Source organism: Drosophila melanogaster, chromosome X (genome assembly GCF_000001215.4).
Source record: "Drosophila melanogaster chromosome X".
Taxonomy (NCBI): Eukaryota; Metazoa; Arthropoda; class Insecta; order Diptera; family Drosophilidae; genus Drosophila; species Drosophila melanogaster.
The window spans coordinates 11,044,461-11,066,472 of NC_004354.4; the positions used below are offsets into that span (position 1 = coordinate 11,044,461).

At 42.3% G+C, this 22,012-nt stretch overlaps 4 protein-coding genes and 1 long non-coding RNA gene across 9 annotated transcripts; 2 read left to right on the forward strand and 3 right to left on the reverse strand.

The window, feature by feature from the left end:
* Positions 1-295: 295 nt before the first annotated feature.
* Positions 296-5,080, forward strand: SmydA-4 (SET and MYND domain containing, arthropod-specific, member 4). 3 transcript variants are annotated; one of them, NM_001272507.2, is made up of 5 exons: positions 296-688; positions 2,791-3,836; positions 4,019-4,141; positions 4,482-4,675; positions 4,731-5,080. In NM_001272507.2, exons 2-5 carry the CDS (start codon positions 3,262-3,264, stop codon positions 4,946-4,948), a joined length of 1,110 nt encoding a protein of 369 aa, NP_001259436.1. In that variant the 5' UTR covers positions 296-688; positions 2,791-3,261; the 3' UTR covers positions 4,949-5,080. The 3 variants fall into 3 exon arrangements, with proteins under 3 accessions (NP_001259436.1, NP_572675.1, NP_727478.1); NM_132447.3 differs by having other exon boundaries at positions 296-675; NM_167262.3 differs by having other exon boundaries at positions 296-675; positions 4,019-4,675.
* A 2,630-nt stretch (positions 5,081-7,710) lies between these two features.
* CG1552 (uncharacterized protein) lies at positions 7,711-9,096 on the reverse strand. Of its 3 annotated transcripts, none has more exons than NM_001298175.1 (3): positions 8,878-9,096; positions 8,574-8,727; positions 7,711-8,397 (listed from the first exon to the last, which is right to left on the reverse strand). In NM_001298175.1, the coding sequence occupies exons 1-3, from the start codon at positions 9,023-9,025 to the stop codon at positions 8,145-8,147; spliced, it is 555 nt and encodes a 184-aa protein (NP_001285104.1). In that variant the 5' UTR covers positions 9,026-9,096; the 3' UTR covers positions 7,711-8,144. The 3 variants fall into 3 exon arrangements, with proteins under 3 accessions (NP_001285104.1, NP_727479.1, NP_572676.2); NM_167263.3 differs by having other exon boundaries at positions 7,894-8,397; positions 8,613-8,727; positions 8,878-9,056; NM_132448.4 differs by having other exon boundaries at positions 7,894-8,397; positions 8,878-9,056.
* A 3,988-nt stretch (positions 9,097-13,084) lies between these two features.
* CG1545 (uncharacterized protein) lies at positions 13,085-15,159 on the reverse strand. The gene is made up of 3 exons (NM_132449.2): positions 14,820-15,159; positions 13,905-14,025; positions 13,085-13,340 (listed from the first exon to the last, which is right to left on the reverse strand). The coding sequence occupies exons 1-3, from the start codon at positions 14,959-14,961 to the stop codon at positions 13,217-13,219; spliced, it is 387 nt and encodes a 128-aa protein (NP_572677.2). The 5' UTR covers positions 14,962-15,159; the 3' UTR covers positions 13,085-13,216.
* A 2,407-nt stretch (positions 15,160-17,566) lies between these two features.
* CG1537 (uncharacterized protein) lies at positions 17,567-18,710 on the reverse strand. Its single transcript, NM_132450.2, has 3 exons — positions 18,217-18,710; positions 17,871-18,003; positions 17,567-17,808 (listed from the first exon to the last, which is right to left on the reverse strand). Exons 1-3 carry the CDS (start codon positions 18,380-18,382, stop codon positions 17,700-17,702), a joined length of 408 nt encoding a protein of 135 aa, NP_572678.1. The 5' UTR covers positions 18,383-18,710; the 3' UTR covers positions 17,567-17,699.
* Positions 18,711-21,399: 2,689 nt separating this feature from the next.
* lncRNA:CR45614 (long non-coding RNA:CR45614) lies at positions 21,400-21,917 on the forward strand. Its single transcript, NR_123865.1, has one exon. It is a non-coding gene; the product is annotated as a long non-coding RNA:CR45614 (long non-coding RNA).
* Positions 21,918-22,012: the final 95 nt, after the last annotated feature.

The following is a 22,012-nucleotide window of genomic DNA, read 5'->3' on the forward strand; positions in this document are numbered from 1 at the left end:
ATGAGTCTATATGTATGTGAGCTGTTTAACTCATCTTGACAGTGGCATTGAAGTACGGCGAACTTTTAATCAGATGGCGGGTCTCTCGGTGGACTTGTGGCCAAAATGTTTTCAATATCATAAATTTTTAAAAATATATATACCAACTGTATGTCAGTGTGTGAGACAATGTGCGTGTGTATGTGTGTGCGTGAGGGGTGGCCGGGTCTGTTAATTTTGAATTTGAATGTGTGCCAACAAGTTGGGCATAGCGCCGTCTCCCGATTTTCGACGTCCGACGTTCGACGACAACTCGACAGTTGCAATTTGTGCCTCGCGGTTCGAACAACGCGTGGCCAGAGTTTTTATTTATATACAAATATATATACACACATATATATATATATATATTTTTTTTTTATTTGTTGTTATCTTCGATTCTTGAATTCCATTTCCCATTTGGTTGTTTGTTTGGTTTTCCCAGTGCAATCTGCTGACACATTTATCCGACGCGATTTACACGGCGCAATTAATTGACGAGTTGTTAAACATATCTATTAAATGCGAACGGCCTTTTGAATAACTCGTGTGCACCGCGTTAAAATTATCAATTAAAATCAATTAACAAGCTGTGCCGCGGAAATAAAATAAAATCAAATTTAAATACAAATAAAAGCGATGCCGGGAAGAAAAAAAGTAAACACCGCAGGTAGCGCTGGGTGGTGGAGGGGAGGGGGGCGTGGCAGTTCGTGGGCGAATGCATAATTAAAAATTAATTTACCACAGAGACAACTGCAAATAGTCACAGTGAAATGAAAAGCACATTACATACACACAAAGAAACGGATGTGGTCTATGTTTCTTATGCCTCTTGCAATCTATGGATATTTAAAGAAATATATATTCCATGTTTCCTTTCGAAAGATTTTCTAGGAGTTCTAGAATTTGTTCTCCCTGTACGGATTATTTATCAGTGTATGTGCATGTGGAATGGCATTTATTGACCTGGCTAGTGAGATGCGATCCCAAGCTCTTCTCATTCGAATTGTGCACTATAATCGGAGCCCAAGTCGCATGAGAATTCCTAAAAGACCACAACCACCCGACAAAACAACAGAAATCTATTTTGGATATTCTGTATTCGCTGTTTCCCCGACATTTTTCCTTCAGTTTTTTCCTGTTTGTTGTGGTGATGAAAAGGAAATCGGAGAGTGAACCACTGTGCCGGGTGGTGGGGTGATTGGGGCGATTGGGGCGATTGGGGCGATTGGGGTGGTGTGATGCCACATTGTTATGTTTTGTTTTATTTATAACGAAACGCAATGTGTGCTCGGCGATTTTCAAAAGAGTCGCCGCCTATAAATAAGTCGGATATGAATGAATCCGATATGCAGCCGTTGAGAGAAGCCAGAAGTATGGAAATTGATTTTCCACACACACACACAAGCATAGTTCACACACACACATGAGGTGGTCATGAATCATTATCCGATCGGTTAGAGGAGCTCACAATATGAACGACGATACATCATTGGATATCCCGGTAGCCAGTTTGCATTCGCATCCATTATAGCCAAGGAAATATCCCACCAATTACCGAAGACATTCCATTAAATCAAATATCCGTGAAGTAATCAGATTCAATTGCATACGAGAGCTTTGTAAGCCTTTTAATGTCGAAATGGCATTTTAAATGTTAAACAAGAAAGGAAATCAACTATGCCAAGCAGATTTGCATATACCCTATATAACAATATATAACTCTATAAGCAAACTACCTTAAACATTAATCAAAGTTGTTTGCATATAATTTATATAGATAACTGCAGGTAGCAAATAATATTAAAATACCCGCGGAAAGCGTATTAAAATGAAGTTAATCAATTTATAGTGGATTAACCAGTGCTTTTAATTGTCCGATAAATTTGTACAGATTTATTTGTGTAAGTCCTGAGTCCATTAACAGCATGATTAAAAGATAGCCTGTTTGTTTGTTTTACGAAATACTTTAAGCAAACCAGATCAAAACCTCAAAATGAATAAGTCTATAAAACAGTATAATGAAATAATTACATGACTATAAGCACGCATTGAGATCACCAGAAATATCAATTTAAAAATACATTGCGAAAAATTGGCAACAATCCAGTGTTTATTATATGGAATAAGCTAATTTGCATATGCATCGAATGCAATTGTCGAGCTAAAAGTAGAATTTGGCAGCGTTTCACAACAAACAATAAAATCTCAAGCAAAATGTAATGCGACTAGTTTCGAACAGCACATTCCAAAGAAGTGTCTGTCACAAATCTAAGCTATTATGTTGGAAAAGTATAAAGAATATAGAGTTACATTTATTAGCCGGGAAAGGTTATTAGACATTTTAAGTTCGTGGTTTAAGCAGGTGGCTAATAAGCCAGCCAAGATATGAAATGTTCGAACATGTCGACTCGATGCAAGTGCGTTTGGGCCAAATCGATTGGGACACCTCGATGTGTGGGCGTGCAAAACAGACAAAACAAGCACCTGTTGCGGCCAACTGAGTGGCATTTAATTGCCAGCTGTTGACAACGGCCGAAACTGGGCGTGTGCTGGTGGGCGTGGGAAGGTGGAACTTTGGGACAGCGGAACAGTTGGATAGCTGGGTAGATGGGCAGATGGAAGGCTGGTCAGCGAGCCATTTTTGGGGGTTGACAGTGGGCCGAACTGGTGATTAATGAGCGAGAGCAGGGGACAGCAATTAGAATACAATTAGCAACGGAAGCCGCCACTAATGAGTGCTCTCATCTCTTGTGCTTGTGCTCCCCGCAGAACCACCACAAAAACAACAACAACAGCAGAGCCAGACACCAGCGGGGTGGTCAACAGTCGAAGGATAAGCAGGAGCAGCAGGACAAGGAGCAGAGTCCCTCGCCAACGGAGGAGAAGGAGTTACCATATCGCGTAGAACACTCCGATATATATGGACGATATTTGGTGGCCAATCGCCAACTGGAGGCGGGCGAAACGCTGATCCGCGAGGAGCCACTGGCCATTGGGCCGTGTGTGAGCGGTGATCCCGTGTGCCTGGGTTGCTATCACCCGGTGTCCCTTAAGGCGGATCAATATCGTTGTCCCGGCTGCGCCTGGCCACTCTGCGGCAGCACTTGCGCTGGCCTCAAACATCGACATGGTCACACTGAAACGGAGTGCCAACTGTACGCGGAACGACGGGCGGTCGCCGGCGAACTGCTGACGGAACGCGCCGGTCCGGCGGAAGTGCGTGACCTTTACGAACTGGTGATGATCGTTCGCATACTCCTCCTGCGCCAGCACGATCCGGAGCAGTTCGCTCTGATCGCCCGCATGGAATCGCATACGGAGGAGCGACGACAGAACGCGGTGCTGTGGCGCCACTACGAGGAGAAGGTGGTGCAGCGACTGCGCGTCACCTGGCAGCTGGAGGACCTCGAGGCGGAACAGGTGCACGAGGTGTGCGGCATACTGGACGTCAATTGTTTCGAGATCGGCCAGAATGGCGCCAAGGCGCGGACGCTATATCCGAGCGCCTTCCTGCTCGCGCACGACTGCACACCGAACACGGCGCACACGGACGACCCGAGCTCCTTCGAGATCCTGCTGCGCACCTCGCGGCGCGTGCGCGAGCGGGAAGCGCTGACGCTCAGCTATGCGTACACGCTGCAGGGCACACTCAAGCGGCGCGCCTTCATGCACGAGGGCAAGCTCTTCTGGTGCTGCTGCCGGCGCTGCTCCGATCCCCGCGAGCTGGGCACCGACTGCAGCGCCCTCGTGTGCGCCACCTGTCGGACGGGATCGGTGCGAGCGGTGGATCCACTGCAGCAGACCGGCGACTGGGCGTGAGTAGTGTAGCGGGCAGTCGCGATGGTGGGCAGTGATGGGCGGGTCAACGTAATCTGCCATAATCTTATGGCATCTTATCCTTTCACAAAATTTTGACCCACCCCACCCCACTCACTGAGCGATGTCCTTGGGCCAGATGGGCTGTACAGTAACCCTATACTTATCTTACTCCAATTAGCTGCGACCGTTGCGCCCATAAAATGGGAGCCACGGAAGTGGAGCGCCAGTTGGATCGTATCAACAACGACCTGGAGGACATTGATGTCCACGATATTCCAGGACTGGAGAACTTTCTCCTTAGGTGCGTCTGCATTCACGGGTCATAGGCATACTTCTAATATACATACATATATTTAAAAATATCTTCACATACATATCTAAATGCTTTAACTAATTTGAAGAATCATTTTAGCCCAATTCGGTCGATCGATCAGTAACAAAATGGAAAAAAAAATATGGCTACCTCTAATGCGAGTGCGACAGTTTTAATATTTTGCATTATAATTCTGAATTATTCTTTCCTTTCATTTTATTATTTATTCATCGGTTTACGCATGAACAAGACTTAAAGCAGAAGGATAATAATATATCTTACCACTTTCCTTTTGTTTCGTGACTTCCAATCGATCATTGTCCTGCAGATATCGGGATGTCCTGCGACCGAATCACTACCTCCTGCTCTCGGCCAAATATTCCTTGTGCCAGATTTACGGTCGAACTGAAGGATACTTACTGCCACAGATGTCCCCAGAGGACATTGCCCGCAAGGAGAGCTACTGCCGCGAGTTTCTGGAAATCGTAGATGTACTCGATCCGGGTCTGACCCGTCTGCGAGGTGGGTGTTCCTTCTACAGATCATGGAATATTTAGGAAACGTTTTTCCATCGCAGGACTCATCATGTACGAGCTGCATGCCCCCGTAATGGTTTTGGCTCAGTCGGCATTCCAGAGCGGACAGATCTCACGACAGGAGTTCCAGCGGCGACTCAAAGAGGTCGTCAAGCTGCTCCAAGTCAGCAGGGATATCCTGCTAATGGAACCCGAAGGATCTACGGAAAATGCAATGGGACAGGCTGCAGCCGATGCGCTAAGCAAAATGGGTTGCTAGTCAAAAGGGGCTCTTTAGACTATTTGTAAATTAACTGAGTTTATTTTAACACCAAATGTATCTCAAAATTAAAATACCAGATAGTCCGGTATGGGTTAATTAGAAAATATATATGATTTTCAAAGGAATAACATGAAATATGGACTTTCTTTAGCCCAATAAAGGTGGTTGCAAATTTTCTTTTTGATATATTCATTAAAGATTTCATCGTATTTCCATTTCATACATCCCCCAACCAACAGAGTTAAACCATTCACAGCAAATCTGTCTCGTCATTATTGATTCCAAACTTCCGCTTCAACTTCGTGCTAAAGTTATTTGGTGCCCTCTCCCACTCAATCTTTCGCCATCTTTTCATCCGCCTTGGCCATTTTTTGTTGAAGAATGTCAATAAGGAAAAACTCGAAGTGCTCCCGACAACTCAACAGTTTTGAGTTCAGACCAGAAAGGCCCGCGCCGCCTAATTGTACGCTCAAAAAAAAATACAAAAAAAAAATCGACGGAAAAACGAGACAAAGAAAACTGGAGTCCTGGGTTGAGAAATCTGGGATGAGTTGTCATTGAATGGAAACGAATCTCTTTCTTCTATTCCACTGTTAATTAATGGACATTTTGGCATTTCACTCGATTCATCGCAGGTCACCATGGTGCTCAGACATTTAAATTATTGCAATACATCAAATCGACGAAACAATGTCGGGAATTTAAGATGGTAACTTGCAACTTGCAATCCATTGTCCTGAAGAAAAACGCTGAACTGGGATGGCTCCTGTCAGAAGCAACAACACTATTATGAATGCATTGAATTTTTATAATCATCCACAATGTGGCCACATGCAGATAAAGTAGATACGCCCAACTGCACTATTCTGCAGGTATGACGACAAAAGGGGCTGTGACACGCCCCACAAATCACCAGGCTCATACAAGCATGTACAAAAGTATATGTGAGCACCGAAGCATGTATGTGTATGACATCACCAAGGACATAAATGAAACAAAAACATCAAAGAGGCCAGCGCGGCATGAAGATTGGATACCCTTTGAAATCGAAATGATTATTTCAGAATTATTGGAATATATATGTGGCTAAAATGTACAGTGAAGCTTATAAGCTTACCATTTCCTAAAATTTTAGTCATTAGTCTTGATTCTCCAAGGACTCGGCTCAAATCTGATGCACCAATGCATATGCCCTGTTGCAACGCCAGAATCTAGGCAAAAAGCGGCTAGAACTAAAAGCGTACGATAAATATAAATTGCATTGTGCAATAATCTTCAAAGTGCAACAAAGTAAGAAAAACAACAACATCATCTGCAGTTGCAACAACAATGGCAGCAAGAAGGACGACAAGGCGCCACACACACACATACACAGGCACACACGCGTGTGGGGCACAATGAGATGTTGCCGCATAAAGCCACATAAAAAATAAGACGATGGTCGGGAGAGGAGGTAGCAGGAGCATATATACATACATACGTATATATCCCAGGATATAGTCGCAAAAAGTAAACGAGGCGGTGGGTGGCCAACATGGTCCAGGGGGATTATCAGGACCCAGGACTCTGGATGCTGGATTCTGGATTCTGGATGCCAGATTTGGGTCTTGGTCTGGGTCTGGACTGGATCTGGGATAATGTTTTGCCACAAAGCCAAGGACATTGACGTGGCAGCCAGAAAGACCGAGCAAAAGGATCCAGCCAAATGACTGGCAATTGTTTGCAATGTTCCATTCACTTTTCATTCATGTTGTTCGTTTACCTGTTTTTCTATTCAAACAAAAGGTCGACAAGGTACAGTTGTGCTCGATAGGCAGATGCAATCCGTTTATCGGTCGAAAAGGGAAACCTTGCCATTTACGCTAATAAAGTTGTGAATCAATTTCATTTAATCTTTTTATAAACCCTTTATTTAGTTTGTCCTTAGTTTCAATTGGATTCAATGTCTTTGGATTTTATATTATGTTGGGGATATTTTCTAAGCTAATGTTTTTATAATAATAAATATTATAGTTCTTATTTACAATAGAATATCTTTTTGCACACTTTACTTAGTTCTTACCCCCACTACTACCACTACTACGCCCCTGCCTTGTACCGCAACATTATGGCAGCTAACCGTGAGCCGATGATGCCAAGTATCCTTTGTATTTACTGCTGCGCCACAGCAAGGATACAGCCAGGATGGCAGCGACTGCCAGGACAAGGACAAGCCACAGAACAAGTGCAGAAACAGGAAGGGAAGCGATGGTAAGGGAACGAGTGGCAGAAGGAGAAGGAACTTTCAGCTCGACACTGGCTATCAAAAGTGTTGCTTATTAAAATAAAATTTATTGCTTGTTTGCAGATAAAAATGAAGACAAAGGCACCAGCACGAAGCTCCGAAGCTCTGCAGCTGCATCTGCTCCATAAAAGTGTTAAAACGATAAGCGGAAACAGGAAGCACTGCTGCAGGATATATCGCCACACCACACCACAATTCACCGCCCACTTTGGCCAAAAAAAAAAAAAATAAGAAATCGCAGTTTGGGCAGAGCACAGCTCTTGAGACTCCGAAAAAGCCCTAATGAAGGAAACCTGGGAAAAAAGGGCTGCAGCTACTTGGTCACGGCCTCAAAATAGCAATAGAAAAAAGTCCATCAACTTGGACTTTCGAGAGCCTGTCTAGACGAATTCCAAACGAGTGACAGTTTCAATTGGATATTGGAGAGATTCCACTGAGAAAAAGTGCGTAATGGGAACCTTAAACTCCAGAACATAATAAATCTGATTGTTTACTTTCACAAAAACGTTAAGCAACTTGTAAATTATAACTTAATTTCACATTGATAGCAGCTAGTTACTTGAAACATAATATATATAATATTATATTATATGTTCTTAAAAACTTTTGCTCATTAGTTTAACATTGAAACAATTTGATTGTGTTTTTTTTTTTTTTTGTGCTCAGTTTGATGAATACCAGCTTATATATGTTACAATCTAAATTATAGCCTACATACATATTGAGATTAACACAATCCAAATAATTTGATTTTGGATCCACTTCCGCTCAGTGTTGCGGTGACGCGACTTCCTTTTTTGTCCATTTTGACCGGTTGGTTCACAAATCGCAGAATAATTTGATTTGCTGGATTGTCCTCGTCGCGTCGTCCTAGTTGGCCATCCTGCCGAGCAAAACCATCCTGTCATCCTAGTAGTTGTTGTAGACAAACTCACTGAGGAGCGAGTTATTGGGACCGTCGCCACCAGCGGATCCACCGCCAGCGGATCCCGCTGAGCCGTCCTGTTTGTTGCGCAGCAGGCGGTGCCGGAAGTGCATGGTGCGCAGGCGCTGCATCCGACGCTTCAGGTTGCAATAAACCGGACAGCAGTCGGGGAAGGGCTTGTACATCAGCTCCTCCTCATCGCCCTGCTCGCATTGCTCGGGCAGGATGTCCAGGCAGCTGGAGGAGACACAGAACAGCGGGAGAGACAGGGCATTAGTTCAGGTTCCCTTCAACGGGCGTTTTTTTGGGATATTTCATGGGGGGAGAGGGTGGATTTCTAGGGCATGCTAGGTTGGGTTAGGGTGGGCATGGGTGCACATGCTTAGCTATATAGAATTGCATTGGTCAACTACTCATTCGGCCTAGACATTTTTTCCACTACGAAAATAGACCTGGAACGGGGCATTATGTGATTGTTCTCGCAGAAGAGATTCGAGCACAGGCTCAAAAGGACGAGGCGGCGGGGCAGAAACTTCGACTGCTCCCACATGCAGCGGCGAAAGGTTCCTGCATGGAAAAAAATAAACGTATCAATATTCAAAAAACTCAAAAACTGCTAGAATAAATGCATAATAGCAAGATGGCCAGCCCATATTTGCAAGTTACCAACTTTTTTCCTCTGTGTATCGAGTGGAATCTAAGAAGAAGAAAACTCACGCAGCACACTATTGTCATTCTCGCCGGAATCCTCCTGCGTATTGTAGTTACGCTGCAGCTGATAGTGCTTCATGTGGAACTGGCCGAAGCCAAGGACACCGACGAGGGCCAGGCACAGCAGGACCCAGATCTTCTCCAGCTGGTACATCTCGGTGACTCGGCTGGCGGGTGCAAACTACGCGCTAAGCTCACACCATCCCATAATGCTACACAAACCAAAAGCATTACGTATACGCAACGTCTGACGGCATTCTCATTGCCCTGCGGATGTTTGGGTGTGTGTGAGCGTTTGTGTATGTGTGAGGGTAGTGTGTGGGTAGTTAAATTGGCGTTTGTGCCACGGCACTTGATTAAATCAAGAATAAAATTGCAATGCAAATTTTGCGTTTTGCCCAGGCCGATGTCCATGTCCATGCCCCAAGCTCTCGCCCATGATTAATGCCCCCGATCCAAGCCAATCCCATCCCATCCCATCCCGTCACATCCAAACCGTTCCAATCCAAGTACATGCGAGGCGATGCTGTGCGACGAGAAAAACAAACCCAGATTGGACCCAAACAGTTTGTCATAATAATCGTTTGTTTTCCAGCAATCGCAATAATGTCAAGTGCAAGTTGTGTGACCCACTAGAACAGCAATAGCCCATGGAAATGGTGATCTGTTTGTTTTAGGCTGTGATTGTTTTTGAAAGTGATCACAAAATGCCTGAAATCATTAGCAAAGCTATAAATTATAAAATTAGTATTGATAAAAAAAAGCAATGTATCTAAAAATGGTATAAATCAACAATATAATTTGGAGACTAAAATCTGGTAATATTTTGCCAAAACAACCTGTTCATGTTTATTTCAATCTTCTGCTTCTGTAGAATTTATTTTGATAAACAAGTCCTTTGCTGATTTATTGTGGGGTTGACCTCACTTTGACCCATTTGTCGAGGAATGTTCCTCGTTGCATTCTCGGAAATGCGAGTACTCGAGGACCATCTGTTCCATGTCCTTTGCCCTCTGACCCCAGCCATTTCCGTTGCCTGTTTTCCCTTTTTGCGACTGTATTTTGCGGGGCGTGGTCTGTCAACTCATTAGCTGGGTCTTTATCCCCAACTCGCTTCTTGTGGCAACATCGTCCTGCCAACAACCTTAAGTAGCTTAAAAGCTTTTTTCCTGTGCTGTCCCATGCAAGACGCAAGAACTGCAGAAGTGCAAAAAGGAAAACGTCAACGATGCATTAGAAAATAATGTCTTAGTTGCGTCTGCTTTTTGTTTGTCACTCCTAGGGAAAACTATTGAAAGTATTGTGTTCGGTAATGAAAATAGCTAGCAAAATACCTTCCCAATTATCAAAATGGTTTGCATTTCAAGGAAATAATATAAGTTGGCATATTCCGATAACAATGTATATGGTTATGTGTTGTTGACCATGAGTTATATTCCTAGACCTGACTGTGAGAAAACTGCTGCCCTTTCCTCGATTTCTTTCACTTACTTGGGCCACATGTGCTCGCGGCACATTCCGGAAATTATCAACGAGGACTGTGACTTGGGATTAGCCCCAAAGTATTTTTTTTTTTTTTTTTGTGGCAGCTGCTTTCAGCAGTTGGCCCGCGGCATCTGGGAACCGGTAACTGGATAACTGGATAACTGGAACTGCATCTGAGCTGAGCTGCAGGATACGACCACAAACTGCAGCGGGATGAAAAGTAAAAGTTGCAACTCGGCCGCCTCGAATCGCTGCACGCACTAATACTACAAAACTTTGGCGCAGATCCACAAGTTAAAATGAAAGGAAAAAAAAAAAAACGTAAAGTGCGAGTAAACGCGGGAGAAGTGGAAAACAACATTTTCGAAAACTTCGACTGGCAGTTGAAGAAAACTGGCGTTTTCCCCGGCTCTAGCTGCTTGGTACTTCGTATTCCACTCCGGATTGAAAGGGATGGAAAGTAAAGGGACGGGCAGCAGGGCTTTATTTATACTCGGTCGTACACTTTCAACTGTCTGAAAATCGTATAAATAATTTCATGGCTTCTTTTCTCTTGCCATTTTTGAAGCATGCACTAACGAAAATGATTACAAACTTTCCCCAAATGACATCGTAAAAAGTTAAATAAGTTTTCAGCAGTGCGGCAGAGTGCGAGGGCAAAAATGCAGCAAGTGGGCAAAACGACACGCTAAGTGCTAGCAAATTCCATGCGTAATTGCATTCTGAATATTTATTTGACGTAGTTGAGTTGCAACAACTTCAGTTTCGAATTTACCCTGCATTATTCAAAGCTGACGCTTTTTGCGGAAGATTCCCCATTCTTCTGGTAAAAGTCGTGGCCCATGTCACGTATACGCCGGGTTGTACGGCAAAACGCCAGAATTAGCTGCGCTGTGAAGTACGCAGGTGAAGCTGCCATTCAGAAATCACCAGGGAGACGCTTTAATTTAATTTATTAGGTCTTCACTCCATGCACTTTATGTGGATACTTGCGGCGGTTTTTTGAAATTAATCATATTTCGGGTTTGTTCGCGAAGTTACGTTCTTAATATCACGAATACGCCGTGGTAAACATGCTTGGGCCAAATTGGGTTGTGCGTATTCTAATGAAATGCTGTGATTCAATTTATTTGTTTTAATCAAATCTGAAAAATTGCATTTTGTTTAGGTTTGTCATTTCGCTCACAAGCATAAGTTTTAGGTTTTGATCGAAATGGGTTGTTCCTAATTTAATTGAAGAAACTTAAAGCTTTCGCCCATAAAATATTCTTATTAATTATACCTTTGTTAAAGTATTAAACATAACTTTAAGCGGGCAGAGTGCCATAAATTCAGAAACGCCAGTTCACAAAGGCGATTTCCACCCACCAAAGTGCCATGTCCACCCCCAACGCCCACGAAAACTGGTAGATCCTGCTGTGTTATATATTTAGAGCAGGCAACAATTAAGTTTGTAAAAGTTAAAAGTTTTCCAGCGACAACATTGTCTGCGACGACCTTTTGTTTGCACGTGGCTGTTATCCACTCGCTCCACCTCCATCTCCTGGCCAATCTCACTCCTTTTCCATTCCCCCTTCCATCCCATCCCATGCCATCCCATTCCAGTCCCATTCCGCTTGGCCAATTCCACTAAGCCACATCGCTGCTAGGCCACCAGAAGAGTTTACGAACCACCCGGGGAGCAGTGGTTTCTCCTCCTTGGTGCGTTGGGATGGGGGCCACCTGTACGTGTTGTTGTGGAAGGCGTAAACTGTATTTTTATGACACTAAGCAAACAATTAACTCGAGCGGCTAAGCAAAAGAGGGAGGGGGACTCAATATACACCGGGAATAATTTATTAAAATAATTTAAAAATATAAATAAAAAAATAACAAAAGAATTATTAAATATTTAATGATTGTAACCAATAAAACATGAAATAAAATCTAAAATAATAAAAAGAACCATTTAATTTAAAACTTTTTAAAGATTTCGGCATAAAATAGATTAATTTCGGTAAGTATAGAATGTTCACAAGGCGTGTAAAGGTAACCATGGAATCATGGGACCATGGACGATGAAAACCAAGACAATGGACAACAGATATCGCTGCTCCCACGCCTCCTTTTCCGTTTCCCCCCTACACGGACACTTTTGGCAATCACATGGTCCGCCCCCGTCAGGCCACGCCCCCAAGGCCCAGTTGGTTACTTTATTTTTGGGCCCGAGTCAATTAGAATGCTAATTTGTATGCAAATATTTGTGAATTGAATGAGGTTGTGTGTGTGTGTGTGGGGGGCGGGTGTAACTCCAGTATTCCGTATTCGGTATTCAGTGTTTAGCATCCAGTATCTGTAGCTGGTCCTTTGTCCCATGCCCTTTGTTTATTTGTTTGTTTGTCCTTTATTACGAAACCGGAAATAAGCTAAAAGCCAGCCGAAAACGAAAGTGATGGAAATTGCCTGCAGCTTGGCGCCAAGGCGATGAACACCTCTTACAGGATCTCGAGTCCTTTGAGTAGAAAGCGAGGACCATTCATCACCAGCATCCAGGAGATGTGCGATTTTAAAGCAATCAGTCCCAATGATTGCCTGATTACAGGGCACTGTTCACCTGAAATTCAAATAATTTATATACAAACCAACCAATCTACAATATAACCAAAGCGACTACAACTCTTTCCAAACCAAAACGTTAAGTGCTCTTTATATTCACACTTTCGAACAAGACAAACAAATGCATTGTTTTATGCAGTAACCCATATTTATTGAAGCATACAATTCTTAGTCACAGATAGTACTCAAAAAAAAAAAAAAAGGAAGGGGATGTGGAATGTCAGTTGCTCACACGCTGAGCAACTGACCCTCCAGGTGGTGGAGGTCAGTAATGGGGCTCCTTGCCGAAAAAGGAGAAGGTCTCGTTGCAGCGAATCTCGTAGCAGTCCGGAAAGGATGTGAAGTGCCTCGATAAGCGCAGATCGAATATGAATTCACAGTACGGATAACTGAAAGTCGAACAGAAGGCAAACAAACAATGAATGCCGGCAAACGAGCCATTTTGAATGCAATGGGGTGCCAGAATGCAAGGAAGCCAGGATGCTTGGATGCCAATGAAGCCAGGATGAAAATGGTAAGGTGATGCATTGCACGGTGTGGTTTGCAAGAAATCGACGATAAAATATTTATTCCGATTGCGATGGCGATGGCGATGGCGATGGCGAAGGCAGGTCAGCATGAAAAGGAGCCAAAACGAATCGAAACAATGCTGCCAGCAATTTTAATTGTTATGCAATTCAAATGCCACACATATATATACTATATATATGTACATATGTATGTATGTATATTGTACGTGCATGAAGGCCCCAAGCTCAAGTCCGAAAAGCAAACCCCAAGCAAAAGCCAAACAAGTTTATTTTAAAATGCAATTCACACTACAAAATAACAGAGGCATGCATAAATTGCAAATTGCAAGTGCTGGCTGGGCATTTCAATGGCAAATGTGTGATGGTGTTTGGTGGTGTTTTTATGGCTGGTTACTGGGTGGGTTGAATGATTGTATAACTTACATTGGCGGAAACCAGAGAAAGCAGCGATATGTGCAGAGTATGCCAAAGGGTCGCTTAAATTCTCCATCTGGCGTTTGGATCGAGCCGGAATTGTGCTTTTTCCAGCATTGCGATGCCCAGCCTGAAAATGGGTAACACTTGAATCAGAACTTATCCTTTACCAGTATCAATTGTATTGGGCTATAAATGTATATATATGTGAGTATGGTAGTGACTAATCTGGTTGCGCCTTGGGTCCTTGTTGCGTAAGGACATCGACTGCCAATTAAGCCTAAAACATTCCCCAACTCATTTGCTCAACTTCACTTTTCTGGTTCTTTTGGGATACTCGACAAATTCGATTCGAAATAAAATGCTTGTTTTCGAAGCAGTGGGGTGCAAGTACTTTGATATCGTATTCAGAAAACTGAAGCTCAGCTGGATTATTTTTGATTGACTATAGGAAATATTGAATCACAAGAGCACTCTCTTCGTTGATAAAAATTCTATTAAATACATCGGTTGTAGTTTAGAAAGGAGTCTTCAAATTCATCAAATACGAATTTATATCTTACAATAAAATGTAAGTTAATTACACTGCGATATTAATTTACTCGAAGTACTACGCATTTGCATTGTGTCTTTTGAAGTTAAACTCTTGTTTAAATTGGTTTTCACTTTGATAAAAAACATAAACGAATCATAGCACAATTTATGGTTTGTGTTTGTGTTGTTTATTTTCTCTGTTGTATTAGTTTGGAGCTTAATAAAGTAGATAAGTCAGTTTATTTATTATGTATTATTGTTTGGCCACATGGCGTATAAGCAATATGAACTACCAGCGAATTTTCACCACAAACACCCACTCGAAAAAAAGAACGTGATCAAAACAACAAAAAAAAAAGGAATATGGAGGTGGTGGTTGGGACTACATACTTCCATGGTTGTAATCACATAAACAGCAGAGGATTAACAGCAGAACAAATGCGATTGTTGTGGTGCTTTTGCGAGTGTGTATTGCAGTTATGGTTGCCGCCGTAGAATTTGTGGTTCTCGTTTCTGTTATCGATTTGGCCATTGCACAACAATCGTAAACACAACCGCCGCCGCCAAAATCAGAATCGAATTCTGGGCCAGAATTTGTAGATAAATTTGATTCGGAACCTGAGCCTGCCATGTATCTAGTGGCTATTGGACGCCTTCGGATGCCTCGAATGCGATACGTGGCTGTCTCGGCGCGGTTTTAACTGCCGCCAGCGATGGATGTCGCGAGTGTGCCGAAAATCGCCACCCAGGCCAGCGAAACAGATTGGGACGAAAAAAGGTGTATATATATATATATATATATGTATATGTATATGTATACATGGAATGATACAGATAAACAAACGGCAAAGAAATGCCACGAGTTTGAGCTGTTGTGCGCCTAAATTGATGCCAATTGATAAATTATCGCATGCCGTTGTGTGGGTATGCGACCCCATCTGCCTCCTTCTTCTTCTACATTTTCTGCACCTCTTGCTCTGTATGTGATTACCACACGGAGAAAAACGTATTACTTATCAGATTTTACCTTGTGCCATATAAATAGCAGAATAGCTAGAGCACTGCATCATCACCAGAGGTGCCCCACGTTGGGCGCCAGTTGTTACTATTAGACAAAATGAGATTTGAATTTGACATGTTTACAGACATTCAGTAAGTCCCTTACTTAGCTCCTGTTTTTCTCAGTATATGCTCAAAGCAATAGGGAGAGTCAGTCACACTTTGCCTTCCCCGTTTACCGTTTCGTTTTCGGTTTCCATTTCGGTTTCAGTTTCGGATCTCATGGGATTGTAGTTGCAGCGGTTAGCACCTTTTGTGTGACAAATCAGGTGAAGGGGCTGTCTGCGAAATGGGACGGGGCGCTATGAGTGCATAAACCCAAAGAATGCAACATGGCCAATCTATTTACCAGGTCACTTAAGCTTAGAATAATCAGTTAATAAGTCAATCAATCGCATAAATTCATACACAATGTCAAATTCAAGATGAAATTACGCTTTGAATCACATTTACAAGTGAACTCTACATAAATTGATTTATTCTCACTTCAGATTATGTTACATATCCTATATTTTCAATAATTCAATATGTTAGCTAAAAAGTTATGTTGGTTCACTAACGTAGAATTATTTCCGTACGCATATTTCAGATTTCCCATAATTGATTATAATCTGTTTACATGGGCACTACGCAATGCCCATTTACAGTTTGCCCCAAGAGATGGTTGCACAATTTACTCGTAATGCGCAATTAATTTGTTTATAACTATTTAAAAATAATCTAATTCCCAGCCCCCAGAAATTGCCGTAATTTGCCAATCAACATTGAAATAGAAGCCACCGCCACCGCCAACGCACCAAATGCAATAAAGCAAACTACGCACTACGCGTAGTTTCCCCAAGTGATCCAATCCCATCCATATGTATCTATATAGTGATATAAACGCACAACTCACAACGCACAACGACCACGACCCAAATCCCAGTTACAAATACTCGGACAATACGCGGTCTGACTGACAGATCCAAACCAAGCCGAATCGAGTTGATCTTCTGAATTCTGCGGGTGCGGGTCCGTTGGCCTTCAGCGATCAATGCCATTTCGTTTGATTCCATTAAAGTGCGGCCCCATCTGCTCCGTACCAAAATTGAGGCGTGTGAGTTGGTGGCTCTCCTCTCCTTCCATTTCGTCCACATTCCCCTCTTCAATTTCGAAAAACCCACTCAATGATTCTGCTGGAGCAGTTAGTTGGTCAAAGGGTTTGGGCGGAATGGTGAAATGCTGAATGGTGAGAGTGCGAACCCTTTTGGCCTCCGGCGCAGGTGCGCGAGTTAACAGCTCCATTGACTACAGCCACATAATTTATCTTATTTTTAGCCAGCACCTGACAACCCTCTGCCCATCCATTCCTTTGAGAACTCACAGAAACTCGCTAGGTAGGTAGGTAGGTACACAAATTTTCAGGAAACGCTTTGGCATAACTTTGACTGGCTTATAAATGTCGAACGATTTATTTGCGGCTGTTTGGCGGGGGCGAGAAGTTTTGGTTCAGGTACAGGCATCGCCATTGCCATGGACTAACCAAGTTTGGTTAACTTCTACCACCCCCCTCCCCACCCCTCTCTATCTCTCTCCGCTCCCCTTTTTCCCCTTTTAAGCCACGTTTTTAGCCATCAAGTTAAGCGGATATATCGCTTTTAACCGGGCTGAAAGCTGGTGGAAAAAATGACGTCGGTAACAAAGTGTTTCAAATTTGTTTACTACAAAAAGTGGATTGCTTTTTGGCCATCTAACAGGTATGTGGCCAGGTAATTGGGCGTGGCTCGCCTTCTCCGAATAGGGGGCGTGGCAAGTTTGGCCAGCACGGATGGGTCCATTGATAGCTTTTGTGGCTTTTCAACTTCTCCATCAAATGGAGTGCGAACAACACTGTTGACTCTTTGGCCTTACGCCAACATTAAGTGAGATAAACTTTGACTCCGAATATGTAACCAGCATAAAATGAATCCGATTCGATATAGAATTGGCATAGACAATGGTTAGTCGATTTATCTAAGAGTCTCCACACAAGTCAATCCTTCGCATCTCCAGAAGTTACAAATCATTCTAGAATTCATACTGAAATAAACAACTTCGTTCGTTCTCATAAATTAGGTCTTTTGATTTAATAATACTTTCTTTCTAAATCGCACTACATGTCCATATAAAATCTAGTATTAATCAGACTTAGGCTATCAAAAAAAAGATACTTAAATAGATACACTAACATAGTTAATCGAAGTAATTCATAAGCGTACACTGGACGCTGGTACAGTCGGGCAGTGAAGTGAACAGCACGCAGGATAACTTATAATCGTAGATGAACTCGCAAGTGGGGAAGCTGCAACAATTCGCGTTAGAAATGAATCATAAACAATTGGATAACGAGTTCGCCGAACTCACCTGACGGTGAAGAACCAGGTGCACTTGAAGTTGCACAATATGCCATAGGGCTTCTTCAGCTGCTCCTTTTTGTTGACCACAGTGTTCTGCAGATTGTAGCCATCGTAACGGCGCCAGCAATGGTTAATGTTACCTTAAACATTAAAAATTAGAATTAAAAATACTTTTTAAGGACTTGATTAAACCAAAGCATCGAATTATCGTTTAGATACTATTTTAGTAAAAGTTTATAGCGAATAAAAAGTTCTTGAATGTTTACAATCGAATTTATGGGTATGCACTTGCATCATTTCATAATTCCTGGTAACTTTGGACATCCGGTGGGTTTTCCCCTCAGTGTACTTACGGCGAATGTGGTGACTGCCGCCATGGTGATGAAAGTCCCGTCCCTCCAGCTGACCCCCGTGCCCGTTGGTGGCCTCCACGCCTCTGACGCCCCTGCCACCGAAAAGCAGGAGGTACCAGAGGACCAGGGAGCTGACGATGAAGATGTAAGTCACTAATTTGGCCATTTCCGGCGTGCATTCACAAACACACAAACGCACAAACGCACACACACCGCCTTTCTAGCTTTCCTTCTTGATCACTTTCTTGAATTCTCTCTCCCGCACTCTCTCTTTTTAACAGTGTCTGCGTTTGTGTTGGTGATCTGCGTATGTATGGGTGCCAGGTGCCAGGTGACAATGTGCAAGTGTATAGGTAGATGGATGGGTATGCTATGGCTGTCGCTTTCGTTGCCGCTGCGAATGTCGCCCCTGCACTGAATACATTTTCTAAAAATGCGAAATCTGAATTCGCTGGCTTTGCTGGTCTCGCAGTTCGGCGGTCTAACAAAGCACTGCCGATTTGCTCGATGGTCCGATTTGCTCCAGGTCGCTCCACATCTGTATATGTATGTATATGTATCTGTATGCCCATATACCAAAATGCCCAGATGCCATTTATTTTTGGATCTTTTCGGACATCGGCCGCACAAACTATTCAATTTGAGCGCGTGTTTCCTCCCTCACTCGCTGCCTTTGCCTGTCACTCATTTCGCTAATTTAAATAATCAAATGCGAATTAGCTGAAGCTGAAACTGATGGTGAAGCTCATGCTGTGTGCAAGTCCAGTCCAAAAATGGGGGAAAAAAAAAAATCAAAAATAGGGGGGCTACGAACCCGCACTTTGTGGTCAATTGGTCATCCAACGCCTGCAGTTGCGACTTTGCTGACCAGCGAGCAGACCGAAAACAGGTGGGTAATTCTTGGTTTTCCAAAAGGCCTTGGTCAATCGATATCTATCAAAGATACAGTTCCACTGAGTCAAGTACAAAATCAAGGATATATTTAATAATGTTTCCTTTGTTGGAAATTCGAAAAATAATAGATTGTTGCTTGCAATTGTACAGTCATTTTACATTCAATTTTAAATATTATGCAATACCATATGCATTGGCGTACATATTGTTTTATTTGTTGCTTAAGACATCGTTTACGGCTTTCGGAAAATCCCAGAGTTCAATAAATATTTACGGCATTCAAATGACAAAGGAAATCGTTCTTCCGTTTCAATTACTCAGATGGTTTTTCAGCAGCATTCACCTTTCTTGGGGCAGAATTTCCCTCGCTAGTTCCGCCCCCTTTTCGCCCATTTTCCACCCTTTGTACAATGGAAAGCTAGTCAAACCCCGTTATAAATTAAAATTTTATTTAGCTGCAGTTGACAATTTATTTGCATTTCATTTACCACAAAGGCGAACAGGAAAGGCATAGTACTCACAAGATTTTCGGGTTCGAATATCCAATACCGTGCGAGTAGTGATCAGCTCTTATTTCCAATTTGATTTATGTTAGAAGTTATTAATATATAAGAGTTACGCCAGGCTGTTTATACTTCGATATAAAGCTTGAAAGAGTAATTTATATACATGGATTGACTTGATTGAGGACCCATTATACCCAACCCATCATTTAGGGGTAGCATGCACAAAAAGAAACCGGCAAAGAAAGCCTTACATCATAAAAAGGAAGTACACGAACAAGTGTCCACAGGGATTGGCGGCAGCCAAAGGAAGCGATAGTGGGTGAAGTGGTTCCTACAATGCGGTTATGCCGCTGTGGCTTACAGTGGGCGGTTTTCTGGGTTGCTGATGGTTGGTGGTTAGTGGGTGGCGGTGGTGCCACCATACGCCAGTGCAAAGTTGTAAGAAAATGCAATGAAACGAAATGAATGTCGCTGAATGAACGAATGAATGCATGCATAACTAACACGACACCAAATGAACGGAAAAAGAAGGTCGTCGGGGAGTGGTAGGTGGTTTTTTTGGGTGAGGGGATGGGTGGAGTGTTACGAGCGGCAAGTTACATGTTCCCATATCACCACATAACACATATATCTGATATCCCTGGGTCGTGTCTGCCTGCTGTTTCTGACTGCCGCCAAAAATGGGAACTCCGAGTTGAACAGTTGAATGAAACGAACTGGCTGAATGAAGTGTTTGACAACACTTTAACTTGATTAAAAATTTAATAGCCAGCAGGGCAAACATTGTGCGAATGGATGGATAAGGGGTTAGTTAAGGGGCAGGGACTCGTCTCAATTGGATTGCACAAGTTGCCACAACATTTGTCTGCTCTTGTGTGCGGGTTAAGCTAACGAATGCATTTCATTAAGATTTGCCACCGAACTAGTTCTTTAAATGCGCAAATTAAGTCTGGCCAATACATTTGTCGACTTTGTCCTTCCCTAATTGAATGGTGGCGAAAATCAGATTAATTAAAATAGATTTTATGCTTCAAAGTTTTAAATGTGCATATTCTATTTTGGTTCACGGACTAGAATGATTTCTATTCAGACTTGACTAAATCGAAAATGTTACTAAGTCAAGATAACATTACTAATAGCTTGGCTAAAAATGGTGATATATGATATTTATATGATACTTTCGATCAGTTCAATTTGCGATAACTTCACCAAAAATGGCCACACATTCAAAGGAATGACTGTTTTATACAGCTAATGATCCAAATAAACGATTCCTATAACCATTTTGTTAATTTGAAAAAAATCATTTTTTTTTTCAATTTTTATATCATAATTTTTTGAGAAAAACGGACAAAATTTTACATTTTTAACTGTGAATGCCAATTGATAGACAATTCTATGACGAGTTCAGCGAGGTATGGCATTCCGTATTTGGATTAAAAGCTTCATAGCTATGAACAAAAAATGATTAATTTTTGTTGAAAAATTGGGAACTCATTTTTGCAAAATTATGATTTTTTCGAAGAACTTAATACCCTATAACTAGGCCAAAAATGGTCACACATTTAAGGGAATTACTGTTTTATATAGCTAATGATTCAAATAATCCATTCCAATAACCATTTTGATATTTTGAAAAAAAAATTTTTTTTTCAAAATTTTCTGTTTTTTTAAGGGGTTACATCATCATTTTTTGCGAAAAATGGTCAAAAAATTACATTTTTTTCTATAAATGCCAGTCAATAGGAAATTTTTTGACGATTTCAACGGGGTATGACATTCCGTATTTAGACAAGTATTTCCATTCGTATTGAAAAAAACTAAGCCAAATTTCCCCGAAAAACTACTTTAGACCGAACAGTTTGGGAAAAAGCTGAAGTTGCAGTGTATTTCGCCATCCCTAGATTAGCGATTTGTGATTCCCTAGCCATCAGCGCGTCGGCACTCCATCTCTATCCCTATCTCAATTTCTATCTCCAAGTGCGGCGCTCGATTTCGCCGCTCTCTGTCCCGCTTTTGCCATTAATTGTGCAAACATTCTAGAACAATTTAAGCCAGTAAAGTGCTGTAATAAAAGGCCGGCACCGCCCCAAAAGCCGATTTGATAAACCGCCTGACCCCGCCACGCTCGCCAGCGAATGGAATCAAGAGATGAGTTGCCGCGCGGAGTGGCGTCTTCAATTAAATAGTAATACACAATAATCAACAGACCCGAAAACAAGAAAAGCAAACAAACGCCTCTGGTTCGACCAAGGGATACCCTATGATTTTAGATTGTACCTAATTCCGAAATTTGATAATATTGAACTTGCGTCCCTGAAGTAACTTTCCTTACTTGGCAGTTCTTAATCTTAATTGATTGAGCACTCCCCCATTCATTATTGAGCATATTGAAT